This window comes from Phodopus roborovskii, unplaced genomic scaffold (assembly GCF_943737965.1).
Source record: "Phodopus roborovskii unplaced genomic scaffold, PHOROB, whole genome shotgun sequence".
Classification (NCBI taxonomy): Eukaryota; Metazoa; Chordata; class Mammalia; order Rodentia; family Cricetidae; genus Phodopus; species Phodopus roborovskii.
Window position 1 is genome coordinate 21,417,347 of NW_026126416.1, and position 15,559 is coordinate 21,432,905.

The window sequence follows — 15,559 nt, forward strand, 5'->3', positions numbered from 1 at the left end:
TGGGTTAGGTCTGCCATCTTTGGCCATAAATATTCCACAATAGTAGCTTGACTAAATGGTGATTACAGATGAATAGAGATCTACTACATAAACATTTAAAGGAAGTAGACTTTTGAAAAACTTCATCACTCAAGTATGACTAACAACAGAGAAATGAAGTAAATACCAAGCGATTAGCGGCTATACAGCTCTGGACCTTCAGTAGCTCCTTCAAAGGATAAGGTGGTTTTATTTGTTGTTATCGCATTTGAAGTGAAACCCAGTTACATAATCTTAAATTAGAAGCTACCTGGTGGTTGATTTGGGGCTGGAGGAAAATGAGGGTGAGAGACTTAGAAAGAAGGGTAGTTTTGGGAAACAATGAACAACTCTGGAGAGGGAGGGTCTCTCTGACTTATTTATTATTATTTAACTTATGTACTGTTTGTGGCAGCAGGCTTATAGAAGTCACAGGGTGTTGGGTCTCTCCCATCCTGTGGATTTCAGGGGTTGAACTCAGATCGTCAAGCATGGTGGTCAGTGCCTTTATCCACTGAGCTATCTCGGGGGCCCTTATTTCAGCTTTAATGATTTTTTTGTTTGTTTTGTTTTGCAAGATGGTTTCTCTGTGTAGCTCTGGCTGGAACTCACTTTGTAGACCTGGCTGGCCTCGAACTCACAGAGCTCCACTTGCCTCTGCCTCCCGAGTGCTGGGATTAAAGGCATGAGCCTGCACCGCCACAGCCGGGCTCTCCCTCATCTTTCTTTTTGAGACAGGGGAAATCCCTTTGTAGCCTCAGGTTGGCCCCGAACTCGTTACCTTCCCGCCCTGACCAACCTCACGGATGCTCCGATTACAGATGCACCCTCATGACCCGCTGTCCTCACACGTGTCGGACCAGGGGGGCCGTGAACCCACCCAGGAACGCGCAGCCCGCCCCCGGCGCGCGGCCGCCGATTGGCCAGGACGGGACCGGGCGTGACGTCATGCCCCGCCCCCACCGCCCTTCGACCCCGCCCCGCGGGGTGGGCCGGCAGTTTAGTCTAGGGCAGCTGAAACCGGTTTGAGAGGAGACTGTAGCTGGGCTCCGCGCTGCCACCGGCCACCTAAGGGAGCGCTGGCGAGGCGCGAACGCTCGGCTTAGTCGGCCACGGCCCAGGCTCTCGGCGCGGCGCGGCGCGGAGCGGCAGGTGAGGGGGGCCCGCGGGCGGCGGTGCGGGCGGGCGCTCACGCGGCGGGGCGGGCGGGCGGCCTGGCGTCCCGGAGCCGCGCTGCGGCTGGAGCCCCGGCTGTCCCGCGCTGCCGCCGGCGCCGCGTCCCTCCGAGCGGCGTGACCCAGGACCGCCTCGGAAATACCGGGCGGAAAATTGGGGAACAAAGAAACGGCAGCTGGAGCCGAACGAAGCCCCCCCGTGCCTCGCTTCCTCCGCGCCACCTCAGCCACCTCGCGCCGGCCCTGGTGACTCGCGCCGTTTTGACAGCTGCTGATTTCCCCAAATCACCTAGAATTAGAGCCCGCAAAAGAAACTCCGGTGACAGTGCAGTGGGGTGGGTAGAGCCCCGGGCTGCTGTGGAACTCGGTCGCCGGTGCCCTCGGTGACGTTTTAGGGTCTCGGTCCTCTTCTCGGTGTCGCCGGCTTGGGGACGGCGCCGGCCCCGTAGTGCTTCTTAAGCCCGGTCCGGTCAGAAGTGGAGGGAAGGCCGGGAGTTTGCCGGGATTCTAGGGATTCCCCGACTGAGCGAACCCAGTGGTTGGTTGGGTCTGATGTACCTACTCTCCGTACTCCTGTCCCCTGCCGTCCTGCTCCTGCTCACTTACTCTACCCTTCAAGCTGCTGTTTGTTACATTTCTAACACTTACATAACGAAGAAATAGGTACAGGCTACTAGTCTTTCCTCCCCCCTTTGCCCGGTGTCCTAGAAATAAACCACAAAATAAAACAGGTAAACTGCATGCATTGGTTTAAGTACTGGGGGGAGATCAGTGTTTTAAATGCAGTTGAAAATCTGCAAAGAAAGATGCAGGGAATTTGGACCCAGAGAATTAATGGACACAAAAGAAAACTGAGTGATATTTGGTGTGGACAAAAAGTTGGTGGGCGATTCAACTTTGTGTATAACAAAAGCGTACGATAAATACATATGAAAGTAATATCAGCATATAATGAAATCACTTGGAGAAAGCCTATTGCATGTCTAAAGTCTAAAGCTGATGAAAATGTTGATTTGGCTTAATGAAATCTCATTCTTGTTTAAAACCCATTCTTGTTTTAAAATATTGGCTTAAAGTATACGGAGGTCTGAGAAATGGGGCCAAATGAGCTCTCACCAGCATGAGCAGAAATCAATATGGGCACTTAACCTGTTTCTTGATTATAGGACATTCTGAGGATCAAAGCTGTTGGAATCTAGTGAAGAGCACGGAGAATTAGAAACAGCTTTTTTTTTTTTTTTTTTTTTTTTTTTTTTTGAAAAGTTTAAAAGCAAAACAGAGATGTTCTTTTTGGCCAGAAATACACGCTTTAGCTAAAAATACCCACCATCAGTTCAGCAGTAAACTGAAATGTTCCTGTACCCTTGGTTAGCTTATATCTCCAGTTTGTCTCCCAAGTTGGTACATTGGTTGGCTCCACTGTTGATCTTTTTAACAAAAAAGAGCAAACTTTATTTTGCCAGGTAGGGTGAACTGAAAAGTTTTAATATAAATAAGTTACAGTAGCATTTGAAAAACCCCTTGAGTCTTATAGCAATGTTAAAATGGGCCTGGCCCTTTAATCCAGGCATTTAAGAGGTGGAGGCAAGCAGATCTCCGAATTCAAGGCCAGCCAGGGCTTCCAGTGAGAACCTGCCTCAAAAATAAGAAAGCAAATTAAGTTAATTTCTCAAATTCAGCTGAAAGTGCTGTGTATAGTATTTACCTCTAGACAGTACAAGTTGGAGGTTGTATTGGAAAAAAATTACCAAAGCCCAAACAACAAAAACCTCTCCAGAAGTGTAGTGTGTAGTAAGGTGATAGGTAAGCTAGTTATCTGTCTGATCAGGTAAGTATGTACAGTGGCTAGTAGCATTCTTTACCACTTCATGTGTATCTGAAAGATATTTTTGGTAGATGTGTAAATTTTGAGATTCTCAGTAGAAAGGGACTTTTGAAAACTATTACTGTGTTTTGGAGGCAGTTGGGTGCCAAAGCTACATGCTTCAGTCCTGCACCAGAATTTTGGCCTCTGTCCATTGACAAGTAAGCTGCATTGAAGCAGCTCCCCAGGTGGCTATTGAACTAGATTGCAAACTTTTGACAATTCAAGTAGATGAGGGTGCTTGTCTTCTGGGGTGGTTCTGTGTTTGCTTGGGCACGTGCGCGTGTTTGTGTGTGTGTGTGTGTGTGTGTGTGTGTGTGTGTGTGTTTTGCACTGACTGCAGTTGTTCACTGTCAGGGTTGCTATCGCTATTTCCCTCACAACTGAAAGCTTTGTTGGTTCCCCTTTTATTAAATATACAGACTGTTCCTGGTTGTCCTAATGTAGTAGATATCTAGAGCTAAGTTTGTACCCATTGTTGATTTGAATACATGAGAATAATTACATGTGACTTACCTTACATTGAATGAATTGCTTATTGCCAGTTAATGAATAGTTAGCTTAATACCTACTCTTTGGTCTTCTAGATGAGATTGCCCTTAGTTTAGAATTGTAAACACTGGGTTACAGTTTAGGTTATAGTTTAAAATTGACAAGCTAGTTAGACTCTAAGCAGAAAAGGATGCTTGCTGAAAAGCTGGAGTTCTGAGGGCCTAAATTTGATCTCTAGGGCATTCATGGCAGGAGAAAACCAACTCATGCAAGTTGTCCTTTGACCCTCATGTGTATACCTTGACCCTCCTTCCCTCCCTTTCTCTCTTTCTCACACACACAAATGAACTGAGGTTGATTATTCAGCCATATTGCTCATTTATGGGTTTAGGCTGTTCCTTAAAATTAATCAGTATGCCTGGGTGATGGTGGTGTATGCTTTTAATCCCAACACTGAAGAGGCAAAAGCAGGCAGGCAGCTCTGAGTTGGAGGCTAGCCTGGTGTACAGAGTGAATTCCAGGACAGAGCTGCAAAGAGAAGCACTGTCTTGAAAAACAAAAAACAAATAGACAAACAAAAAATCTCAAACCCCCCAAATCAGTATCTTTAAAGATTTGTTGTTGTGTTTAGGGATTTCTTGATATAAATTTGGATCTGTTAAATTGAAAGCTGCAGTGTTTACAGTGAAGGAACATTTTACTTATTAGAAAATGCTTGTATGCTCAGAGTGATACTCAGGTTTTTGTAAGCCATTGATGAAAGAACTTATCCAAGTGTTCAGGTAGCAAACTAATCTACAACTGCCAGAACTGTCTTTTTTTTTTTTTTTTTAAGACAGTGTTTGTTTTGTTTTGTTTTTAAAGACTTATTATGTATACAGTGTTCTGCCTGTATGTACACCTTACATTCCAGAAGAGGACACCGCATCTCCATCCCCCCCCCCCAACAGAGTTTCTCTGTATTGCTTTGGAGGTCAGAACTGTCTTTATGTGGAGATGTTCTTTAACAGTTCTTTCTAGCACAAGATGTATTCACATGAGTAGATCTTGTTTACTCATAGAAACAGAAAATCAAATAGGATTTTTATAAATTATTTTGCTCATGGGCAAGTTTTTCTCCTGTGTAGTCTTGGAGTTTTTATCAAAAACAGAGTGGCCAAATATGGGACTCTTTGTCCAAGTATAACATGATACTACATTATTAATCTTTTTTTACCTATGTATGTAAAAATATATATAGGATAGTGTACATTCATAAAATAACTTTCAGCATTACATTTTCTAATTGGTGTAAATATGACAGTGCATCCATAGTGTATCATTAATATTAATTGTGGACTTTTGATTACTTACCAGCCCTATCTAGGTATTATAGGTCAAGTTTTTGAACCTGAGACCTATTGCTGTTTTGAACTGGACATTATTTGTGAAGGGCTGCTCAGTCACTGTGTGTGTGTTAGCAAAACTATTGGCCTCTGTACACTAGATTCTAGAAGCATCCTTATTTATAAATAAACTGAAATTTAGGTGGTAAATTAAGTGACATGACAATGAATAAAGATGTGACTGGAATTATTTTAGAGACCTGGATCATTCCTGCACAAAAGTCTTATTTTTTGGATATTTGAATTGTTATGTAAAATGTATCACTGTATGAAGAATGTGTTCTTTGTTTAAATTTAGTAACTATCTTGAGATGTATATGTCTATGCATATGTATATATTTTTAAAAAGCAATTCCTGCCTTCCCTTAGTTATTTAAGGTAGACTATGATAAACATACTTGGCTAAGTCTGGAGGCAGGAAGGAAAAGTTAGAGAGAAAATATGAATAAAAAGGAAAAGAACTCAGCCTTAGACGTGTAGGTTTCTGTGAATAAAATCTGAAGTGAGGAAGATTGTTCTCCTTGGGTAAGACATAGCACTGAAGAAAATGAAAAGCTAGAGTATCAAGATGTGACTTTTGAGTGATGTTTTTAGAAAGAATGCTGTGGCCACATGAACATCAGATCAAGTGATTTTTGTTGTTGTTGTTTTGTAATAGATTATATTTGAGACTAAATTTAAAGAATCTGAGTATACTGGTCCTATGAAGAAAAAAAACTCTGAAAAGGCTTAATTTTGAGGAAGGGTTTGTGTGGGTGTCAGGTAACATTGTGTATTAGAAACAGTTTCATAAGCTTTTTACCAAACAGCTAATTTCCCTACATTGAGCTGAAGGACTTCAGTTGTTTTTTGTTACTAAAGTGGAAGTCTCTAGTTGAGCATTTTCTGTCTCTAGAGTTTTTTTTTTTTTTTCCTTCCACCCTAACCCAGGCCTGGTTAGGAAAGATAGGTTGAATTAGCACAGCTGCTTATCAAAACAGAAAGTATGTGGCAAGAGAATCTTGACTCCCTAAAAGTAAAGTTTAGATATTTTTGATCCACCCATTCTTGGATTTTTTTTTTTTTTTTTTTTTTTTTTTTTTTGGTTGGTTGGTTTGTTTTTGCTTGTCTGTTTTGCAAAGTAAGTGTGAACAAACTATAAGTCTTTTTGGATACTTCTTACTTAATGCAATCAGTTTGTATATCAGGACTCTGAAACGATTACTTGAATGTTTTGCTTATCCTTTCTTTTTAACCTTTTTTTTCAAAGTTATTTATTTTTTTAATGAAGGAAGACTGTAGTTGAGGTTTATTGTCCCACCCGCCATTTCCCAAATACTGACTAGCTCTCACAATTAAATTAACCCACTTCTATTCTATATTTTACTATGAGGCTCGTGGCTTTTTACCTCACACCTTGCTTCCCTGGTAGCTATATGGTGTTTCTCTGATTCTGCCTTCTTTCTCTTTGTAACTGTTTGGATTTTCCACCTAGCTATATTCTGCCTGTCCAAAACAGCTTTATTCATCAACTAATGAAAGCAACACATATTCACAACATACAGAAGGACATCCCATATTAGAAGATGTAAATTAAAGTTGAGATAAAAGGTAGAGGGAACTAGGGAGAATTGGAGTGGGTTATGGATATGATCAAATTGTATAAACATTTTCAAAGTAAAATTTTAAAGGTTTTAAAACTAAACTTATAGAATGCAAGGAAAGTTGTTTGAGTCAAGATCTCTGGCTGTCCTGGAACTCAGAGATAAGCCTACCCCTGCCTCCCAAGAGCTGGTATTATAGGTGTGAATTAATTAAATATTTTTGTCTTGTTTTGTTTTGTTTTTGAGATAGGGTTTCTCTGCGTAGCCCTGACTGCCCATGAACTCCTCATAGACCAGGCTGGTCTTGAACTCTGTAGACCAAGGCTACCTCTGCCTTCTGAATGCTGAGTTTAAAGACATGTACCACCACTGCCTAGCCAATTAAATATTTTTTAAAAATAACATTTATTTAAGTGTATGTACATAGAGAGCACAGGTCAGAGAACAACTTTCAGGAATTGGTTTTCTTCCACTTTTACTTAGGTCCCGCAGACCAAACTGAGGTCATCAGGCTTGGTGGCAAGTGCTTTTACCCTCTGAGTCATCTCATTGACCCTTTTCTTTGTTAGTTAAGACATGGACTCATGTATTGCAGGTCAGCTGCCAAGTCACTGTACAGTATGGAATAACTTTGAACTTCTAATCTCTCAGTGACACTATGCTAAGTTTATGTGGTGCTGGGGATTGAACCAAGGGCATTGTGCACTGGATCAACTAAACAACACTCCTAACATTGTGTGCTGATAGTAAAATACTATTATCTTTGTATACAATTAGTGACTATTTTTCTTTTCTTCCCCAGCAGAAATTCTAAAATAAAGATGACACCTTCTCAGGTCACCTTTGAAATAAGAGGAACTCTTTTATTACCAGGTAAAGCTTTACTCTAGAATGTTTTTTAAAAATTAAGTGGGCATTTTTCTTTTCTAGATTTTTAAAAAAGTAATCATTAAAAAATGTTTCCCTTGTTTTATGTGTATGGGTGTTCTTTTGCATGTATGTCTGTGCACCAGGTGCAGTGTAGAGGCTAGAAGAGGGTGTTAGATTCCTTGGATCTCCTGGGACTGTTGTGAGCTAGCATGTGGGTGCCTGGAATTGAACTGGGGCCTCTGAAGGGCAGCCAGTGCTCTTAACCTGAGCCATCTCTCCAACCCCTTCTCTGCTTTATTGAAACAGAGATCATATCTGCCCCAGGAATGCACTTTGTAGGATTCTCAGCGTTGTCCATCAGTGTACCTTCTCCTCAGGGGATACCTGTGCTCCACTTGGCATCTACATAAAATAGTCCAGCAGCATGCTAATTTGGTGCAGTCCTGTTCTTATCTCTCCTTTCCACAATTGCCACAAAGACCTTGATTTTCTTAATGTTACCTTGTCTACCTCTTTAAAGACAGGGTATTTGTATTTATGGCAGTTCTGGAATTCTGTTGACAAGACTGGCCTGGCCTGGAATTCAGAGATTAAAAGTGTATGCCACCCCACCTGATCAGTGTCACTCATTTAAAATTCTGATGCCAGTATTACCGACCATACTACCTGAAACCTGATATCGTATTTTCTAGCCCAAGGATATGCTGCTGGTCTATACCTGTGTACTTGTCTTGCTTCAACCATATTCCCTCTTGGGCCCAATTGTCAAATGAAAATTTTAGATGATATTAACTTGATTTAGGTCTTGCCTGTCAGACATATACTTAGAGCATAAACTCAAGATTGTATCCACCCTTTATGGTATCCTATTTATTGTTAAGAAAACTGAATTTAAACAAGTCGCTGGTGGCACATGTCTTTAATTCCAGCACTCAGGAGGCAGAGGCAGGCAGATCTCTTGAGTTTGAGGCCAGCCTGGTCTACAGAGTGAGTTTCAGGAAAGGCTCCAAAGCTACTCAGAGAAACGCTGTCTTTCGGTTTGTTTGTTTGTTTGTTTTTGTTTTTTTTTCGAGACAGGGTTTTTCTGTTGCTTTGGAGCTTACATTGGCTGCCTTTCAGTTCCTCAGTCTGCTGTTCCACCCCCCCCCCATTCCTCTTTTGAGAGGGTCCTACCTCCACCCCCCAATTCTGATTTCCTCTGCCTGGATGTGTGACCCTTAACTCTCACCTTTATCAAGGTGAGGGCATTTGAGAAATTTCCTCAGGTTCTGGTACTATTTTTGTCATATCTTCTAGAGACTTTTAGAATTCCTTGAATAATTTGCCTTGTAGATAGATGGTAAACTTTATGAAAACATGATCCTATCCTGATGCTGAGTCCCTGAACTTAGGACAGAGCTTGGGACAGAGGAGGAACATAAATGTCTACAAAGAGTGATTGACTCACTGTGTAGCTCTCCTCCCTCCTTTCCTCCCGTCCTCTCTCTGTTTCTCTGTGAAACAGTCCTGGCACTCACTCTGTAGACCAGGCTGGCCTCGAACTCACAGAGATCTCTTGCTTCCTAAAATTGGAAAGTTTCCTGTTTGGAAAAGCCTGACAGCTCTGATTTCTCTAGGAGAGGTGTTTGCAATATGCGGGAGCTGTGATGCCCTGGGAAACTGGAATCCTCAGAACGCTGTGGCTCTTCTTCCAGAAAGCGAGACAGGAGAATGGTGAGTGAAGAAATAAATGCCAGGTCACACAGTCATGGTGACATACAAGTTATAAAACTGGGGACTACTGAGGTAGTCAGTACATAACTTTTCTTTTAGTTTAGTTTTTATGAAAATTGTGATGTACACAGTTTTAAAGAGTAAAATCTCTTTACGTTTCTGGAAAAAGAGATTCCTTAACTTTTACCATCCTCAACCCCCTTTTATTATGTTTTTGTTGTATGTATGTATGTATGTATGTATGTATGTATGTATGTATGTATGTGTTGTTTGCCTTCCTGTGTGTGTGTGTAAGTCAGGACAAGTTGCAGGAGTCTGCTCTCTCCTAGCATCGGATGAGCAGGCTTGGCAGCAAGCACCTTTATTCACTGAGCTGTCCCAGAGAACCCATCTCTCCTGAGAGGCCTCCTCTCCTACTTTTGGATGAACTGGGAATTAACCCAAGGTTTGCATACACTGAATTACATAGCCATTTCCCTTTGCTTTTTATTTTAAGATGGTACCTTGCTGGCTACCCAGGGCTGCTCTTAAGCTATGAATGACTGTGAGACCTACTCAGCCTCCTCAGTTATTTGGACAGGCTGGTGCCACTGTACTAGCTTTACCAACCACTATGTTTCTAAATAGCAGGCTTTTTTCCTTTAAAACAAAATTTAGGTATTGTCTCTAGGTTTCTCAGTCTTTTTCAGTTCATTGTTGCTTCTCTCTCCCTCTCCCCCCGCCCCCGTGTGTGTGTGTGTGTGTGTGTGTGTGTGTGTGTGTGTGTGTGTGTAGGAATCAAATACAGGCCCTCATACATGCTAAACATGCATACTGCCATTGAGCTGCTATTATTTTGAGGCTGCTCTTGAACTGGAGACCCTTCTGCTTTAGCCTTCTGAGTGCTGGGATTTCAGGCATCCACATCCACATCTGGTATATGAAGTATTTTTGTTTTCAGGAAAGTGCTGGGGATTGAATTTAGGGTCTTTGTACATGGTAGAGGAGTGTTCTACTACTGAGATCTTATTCTTTTTTCACTCGTTTTCTTTTTAAATTGTATTTTTAAAAATTTATTTGTATTAGTGTTTTGTTTATAGATCTATTATTATTTATTTGTGTGTATATATGTATGAGTTAACTTGTGCCATGGCATGTGTAGACTAGGCTCTCTTCTATGTTGTGAGCCATCATGTGGTTACTGGGAATTGAACTCAGGACCTCTGGAAGAACAGCCAGTGCTCTTAACCTCTGAGCCAGGTCTCTATCCCTTACAATGTGGGTCTTAGAGACTGAATTGAGGTTATCTGGCTTGGTGGCTAGTATCTTTACTCTTTTTGTTTGTTTTTGAGACAGGGTTTCTCTGTGTAGCCCTGGCTGGAACTTACTCTGTAGACCAGATTAGCCTTGAACTCACAGAGATTCTCCTGCCTCTGCTTTAATTTTCTAATCTTCATGGCAAAGTGATTAGGTAGAATCAACAAAAGGTGACACTTTTTTTTAGTTGTGGACATTTGTGTTACTGGTTGTCCTAAATTATATGTGTACATTTAGTGTCCCTATGAGAAATACCAGCTGAGATGATTTTTAAGTTATTAAAGAACAAAGGACAGTTAGACTTGAAACTATAACTTGCCAGTGTTCATGGCTCACTTGTGACATGAAGGCTGTACTCCAAAACCTTTTTACTAACATGCATCATTTCTGGGTAAGTTGGAAGAGAAGACTGACAGTATGTATTGTTTTGATTTGATTTTCTAGAATTTTTGTTCTATATGTAGCTAGTCCTTCTCCTCCTTCTCTTTCTTCTTTTTCCTCCCCCCCTCCCCTCCTCCTCCTTCCCATGTATTGCTTTGGATCCTGTCCTGGAACTAGCTCTGTAGACCTGGCTGGCCTTGAACTCACAGAGACCGCCTGCCTCTGCCTCCCGAGTGCTGGGACTAAAGGTGTGCACCACTAATGCTTGGCTCCTTTTCATTCTTTAGGTCTCAGCTGAGATATTTTTTTCAGTGAGGATTCTGTTCCCAAAACTTCCTCCCAAATTTGGAGTAGCTCTTTTTTCTTTTTCCCCAACTCAGGGTCTTATCATGTAGCCCAGGCTTGCTTTGAAATTGCTATGCAATCCACCGAGACCTAGATCTCATATTTTTCTGCCTAAACCTTCCAAATTCTAGGCTTACAGACTTGCACCTTCCCACCTGGCCTTGTTAGTTTTGTGTTTGTGGTTTGCTCATGTATTTGTCTATCCACACAGAAAAGCAAACTCCTTTAGGATGGGGTTATTACTGTATTGCCACTGCCTGCTGGGCAAACCTGGAGTAAAATCAAGGGTAGGGTGTAGTTGGATTTTTCTTTGGGCCACTGATTTATAAATAACGACACACAGGCTTACTGTTAGTTGAAAGCTCGGCCTTACCTTAGGATTGTTCTCAACTAGTTCTTATAATTTAAATTAACCCATTTATATTAGTCTACATTGTGCCATGTGGCATTACTTTTCTTCCATCCTGCACATTCTGTTTCCTTTCTGAGTCTCCTTGGTGAATCAATCCCACAGGCCTAGATTCATCCCTTTGACTTCCTCTCTCTGCCTGGAAGTCCTGTCTTTTCTCTCCTGCTTAGCTAGTAACCCGTCAACTTTTTGTTACACCAATCACAGCAACACATCTTCACACAGTGTACAAATATCCCACAACAATAGGGTCCTTATTTGAGAAGTTTTATGAATTATGAGTTCTTTATACATTTCATTTTGATATTGATAGTATGCTTTTTCTTTCTTTCTTTCTTTTTTGTCCCCAACCCGTCAGTATGTTATGGAAAGCAGCGATCACTCTCAGTAGAGGAGTATCAGTTCAGTACCGCTACTTCAGAGGGTGCTTTTTGGAACCAAAGGTATGTTTTTCTTTCTTTTCCAATTTCTTTAGGACTTTCAAAAGCAACCAATTTAAGTTTGAAAACATTACAAGTAAAATGAATATGCTTTGGTCATATAGGAATAGAACTCTCAATAATATTTTAGTACAAGTAAGTACCTCCTTCACAGACAGACATTGTCATGGGATTTTTGAAAGACTAATAAATAGTAAGTATGTTTTGCAGTGTTTTATCCATTGTTATCTAATGCGTGCATCTTCTGTAACTTTGTAACTAGTACCTATTGCAGTTTTTCTGTTATATGGTATAAATACGTCTAAAGAAGTGTTTAGCCAGCTTTAAGCAAGTTACAGTTTTTAAAAAATATTTCACGGCAGTCATCTGTCTCTTAGTGGCTGCACTGTTTAATGCCTACCAAAAGCAAAGTGATTTCTCTTGGAGTTTCTCATAGATGCTGCTGATTAGTCAGGGTCTTCTCCGAAAGCTTTGAGCATCTATTAATTCTCCATCTGTGTGTTCACAGCTTACTATTTTAGGATTGTTTTCATTTTCAAAAAAGGAAAATGTTAACTTGTTTCCTTAGTTTACAGACAGTTTCTTTATGAAAGGATTCTTTCCCTTTGAATTTTACCTTTGCCACACTTGTGCATGTGAACAAGGGTTTAGCAGGGATGCAGGAAACAAAACATGGACTAGGCCTTTGGGGAAAAGAAAAGCATTTCCCTTGGAAATTATAGAATACTATTATTATAGATGAAAACTACTAGCAACCACTGTTACTTTACTCTCAGTTATCATAAAAAAGTGACAAATCCACTCCAGCTGTCTTTTGCACTTATTACGTGTTTTATTCCAGAAATATTTTGTAAACACTCAGTAATTGAACTGAAATTACTTTGTGGGTGGTCATTGTTTTGGCTTATTTTGACAATAGTCTAACAACAAAGAACATCTGTTTATTTGGTCTAGAGGTACCTCATGGTCAAGTCCTCCAGTAAAAATTAAATAATGTGTATGAATAAACAAACCATGGCACTAGAGCATGGTTTGTAGTCTGAGAACCCTGGTATACTAGAAACTTTGTGTAATGGGGAATTAAATTTTATTTGGAAAGAAGGATCTGGACAGTGGACTACAGTGAGTCCTTTGGGCATAGTTATGTAAAACTATTGTCAACACAGGCCACAGTAGCCAACCTGTGGTATGGTTATTTTCATGGAAAATGTAACCAAAGGGAGCAAATCAGTCCACTGATGCCTCTTGGAAAATTGGCAGGAAATCTGCCTAGCAGTAACCAACTGAGTTTTCCCTTGTAATACTTGCAAAAGTTTACAGTATATGTTGGTGAGTGTGTTTCTTTAAGTAGGTGCTTGCTCTGTATCGTGTACACATGTACCGTGTGATGCAGGGGCTGCCCTGGTAAGTATGTTTTTCATGGATTAGAGTAAATAGCTAAATAAAATCCCATGTATATGGCTGCATTCTTTTTCCCCTTATACCAGGTTAAAGTGACACTTCTAAAAGTTGGTGGCCCTTTTTAAAATGAAATATTTATTATTATTATTATGAAACTTTGTCTTAACAGTGTATTGCTAAATGATAGACATGCAAAAATTCTTGAATAATGAAAATGTATGAATGAGTGGAACCGTATCTTATGAATATTATGGCTGACAGGAAAGCTGAAGTGGGGGATAAGTGGGTCACTAGGCAGGAGTTTTAGGAGGTCTAGCTAGGCAAATGAGCTTGTGACTGCTCTTCAACTTTAGATGGATGCCAGCTTGGAATACAGGCTTCGTGGGTCCCATTCATTACTAAATTTTATTGTAAGCCAATACAATGTCACAATTCATGTTTTTTTCCCATACTTTGCTTCTCCTTGACATGTTCTTTTTTAGTTTCCTAGAGTTGTAAAGTCCCTTTTTTCTCTGTTTTTCTATTTTTCTTTTTTCTTTGTGTGTGTGTGGGCACTTGTCTATCAGTGAGTTTAATTGGAATTGCTTACAGGAGCATGAGTGAAGGGTTATTTATAGGAGAATGAGCAGCTTGCCAGTCTTTAAGCCACTAAAGGCAATGCCTGTCCCTAGCAGCATTGATGATCTGTGAAGCACAAGGAAGGGAGGCATTGTGAGCTCCTTCTCCCTTTTCTGTTGTTTCTCAGAACAAGATGTTAAAGTGATAAATTCTAGTAATTTTACAGGTAGCAACTGTAAATATAGCAAACAAAGGTGATGGACATTCCTAGAATGGAAACACAATGTGGGTCTACACAGAGTCCATTGATTTCACATCTTCACTAAATATGTATTTTAAGAAGAATTGTTTCATTTATGAGTATTTTGCCTGTGAGTATGTATGTCTGTGTAGCATGTAAGTGCCTGGTACCCCCAGAGGCCAGAAGAGGGCATCACAGTTGGGATAGGAGTTATGAATGTCTGTGAGCCACTGTGTGACTACTGGAAACTGAACCCTGGGTCCTCAGGGAGAACAGCAGTGTCTCAACAGTTGAGCTATTTATTCAGCCCCAAACTACTTTTTTAAGGAATTAAAAAAAAATTTTTAAGGAATTAAATTTTAAATTTAAGGAGTTGATTAATTTAAGAGTGTAATGTTACCCAATTTTTATTATGCTTTTTGAAAAATTAATTCATTTTTGTGAAAACGGACAATTACATTTTCATTAAAAGTATCACAGTTTTTATAATGCTGACACTCATAATTTAATTATTAACTCATATTTTGACCTTCATCTCTATGCTTAAGCAAGTCAGTCAGCTATAAGATAATTGTTCATTTTATAGTAGTCTAGGTTGTCCCTTTTTAGAACACCTTCTTGATATAATAGTATTGCGTATTCCAAATTCATTACTGTTAACTTGAGGGCTACCTTCCTTTATTTGAATCATGTAAGGATGACCATTTTCTTATACTTATGTTAGATAATAAAATGTTGGTATTGTAGAAAAAAATCCTGTCTTCATATATGCACGTTATTAATTGTGGAAAGAAAGGCATCAGTAAAAATTCAATTTTAAAGTTTGTTTGCAAGCAGTGTCCTTACCTGACTCACAATTTTACATGCTGACCTATTAAAAACAAAAGCCAAACTCATCTACATGTTGTTCTTTTATTTCTCCTTTTGTTTGTTGTAGTTGAGTGGTGTTCAGCTATTTAAGAAAGAAACAAGTAGGGCTAGAGAGATGTCTCAGTGGCTCAGGACAGTTGCTGCTTTTCCAAAAGACCTTAGTTTAGTTCCCAGCACTTCAATGGGTAGCTCACACCTTCAAGGGATCTGATACCTCTAGCCTCCAAGGACACCTGCACTACAAACTCACATGCAAACACATCTGTACATAATTAAAAATAATTTTTAAGAGAGAAAGCAATAAGTAAATCTTTTCAGAAATTAATGCAAACATTTGTTTGTAATACATGTTTAGAGATATTTCCATAGTCATGATTTCATATATTAAATTGTGAAGTAACTACAGGTATTTATGTTAATAAACTGCTTGTTATTCTTTCTCCAAAGATAACCTACTTTATTTCAAAAGCTTAAAGTTTATCATATCATTGGCAGAATGGAATTTTTCTTTCTCAAAA

At 40.1% G+C, this 15,559-nt stretch overlaps 1 protein-coding gene across 2 annotated transcripts in view; it reads left to right on the forward strand.

The window, feature by feature from the left end:
* Nucleotides 1-1,004: 1,004 nt before the first annotated feature.
* The window catches only part of Gpcpd1 (glycerophosphocholine phosphodiesterase 1), a 56,032-nt gene continuing 41,477 nt past the window's right edge, over nucleotides 1,005-15,559 (forward strand). Inside the window, exons 1-4 of one of the 2 annotated variants that reach the window (XM_051183324.1) lie at nucleotides 1,005-1,170; nucleotides 7,323-7,390; nucleotides 9,004-9,100; nucleotides 11,890-11,974. In XM_051183324.1, coding sequence (XP_051039281.1) covers nucleotides 7,339-7,390; nucleotides 9,004-9,100; nucleotides 11,890-11,974 — 234 coding nt within the window. In that variant the 5' untranslated portion in view covers nucleotides 1,005-1,170; nucleotides 7,323-7,338. The remainder of the gene's footprint in view (nucleotides 1,171-7,322; nucleotides 7,391-9,003; nucleotides 9,101-11,889; nucleotides 11,975-15,559) is intronic. The other variant, XM_051183325.1, reaches the window with a different exon arrangement.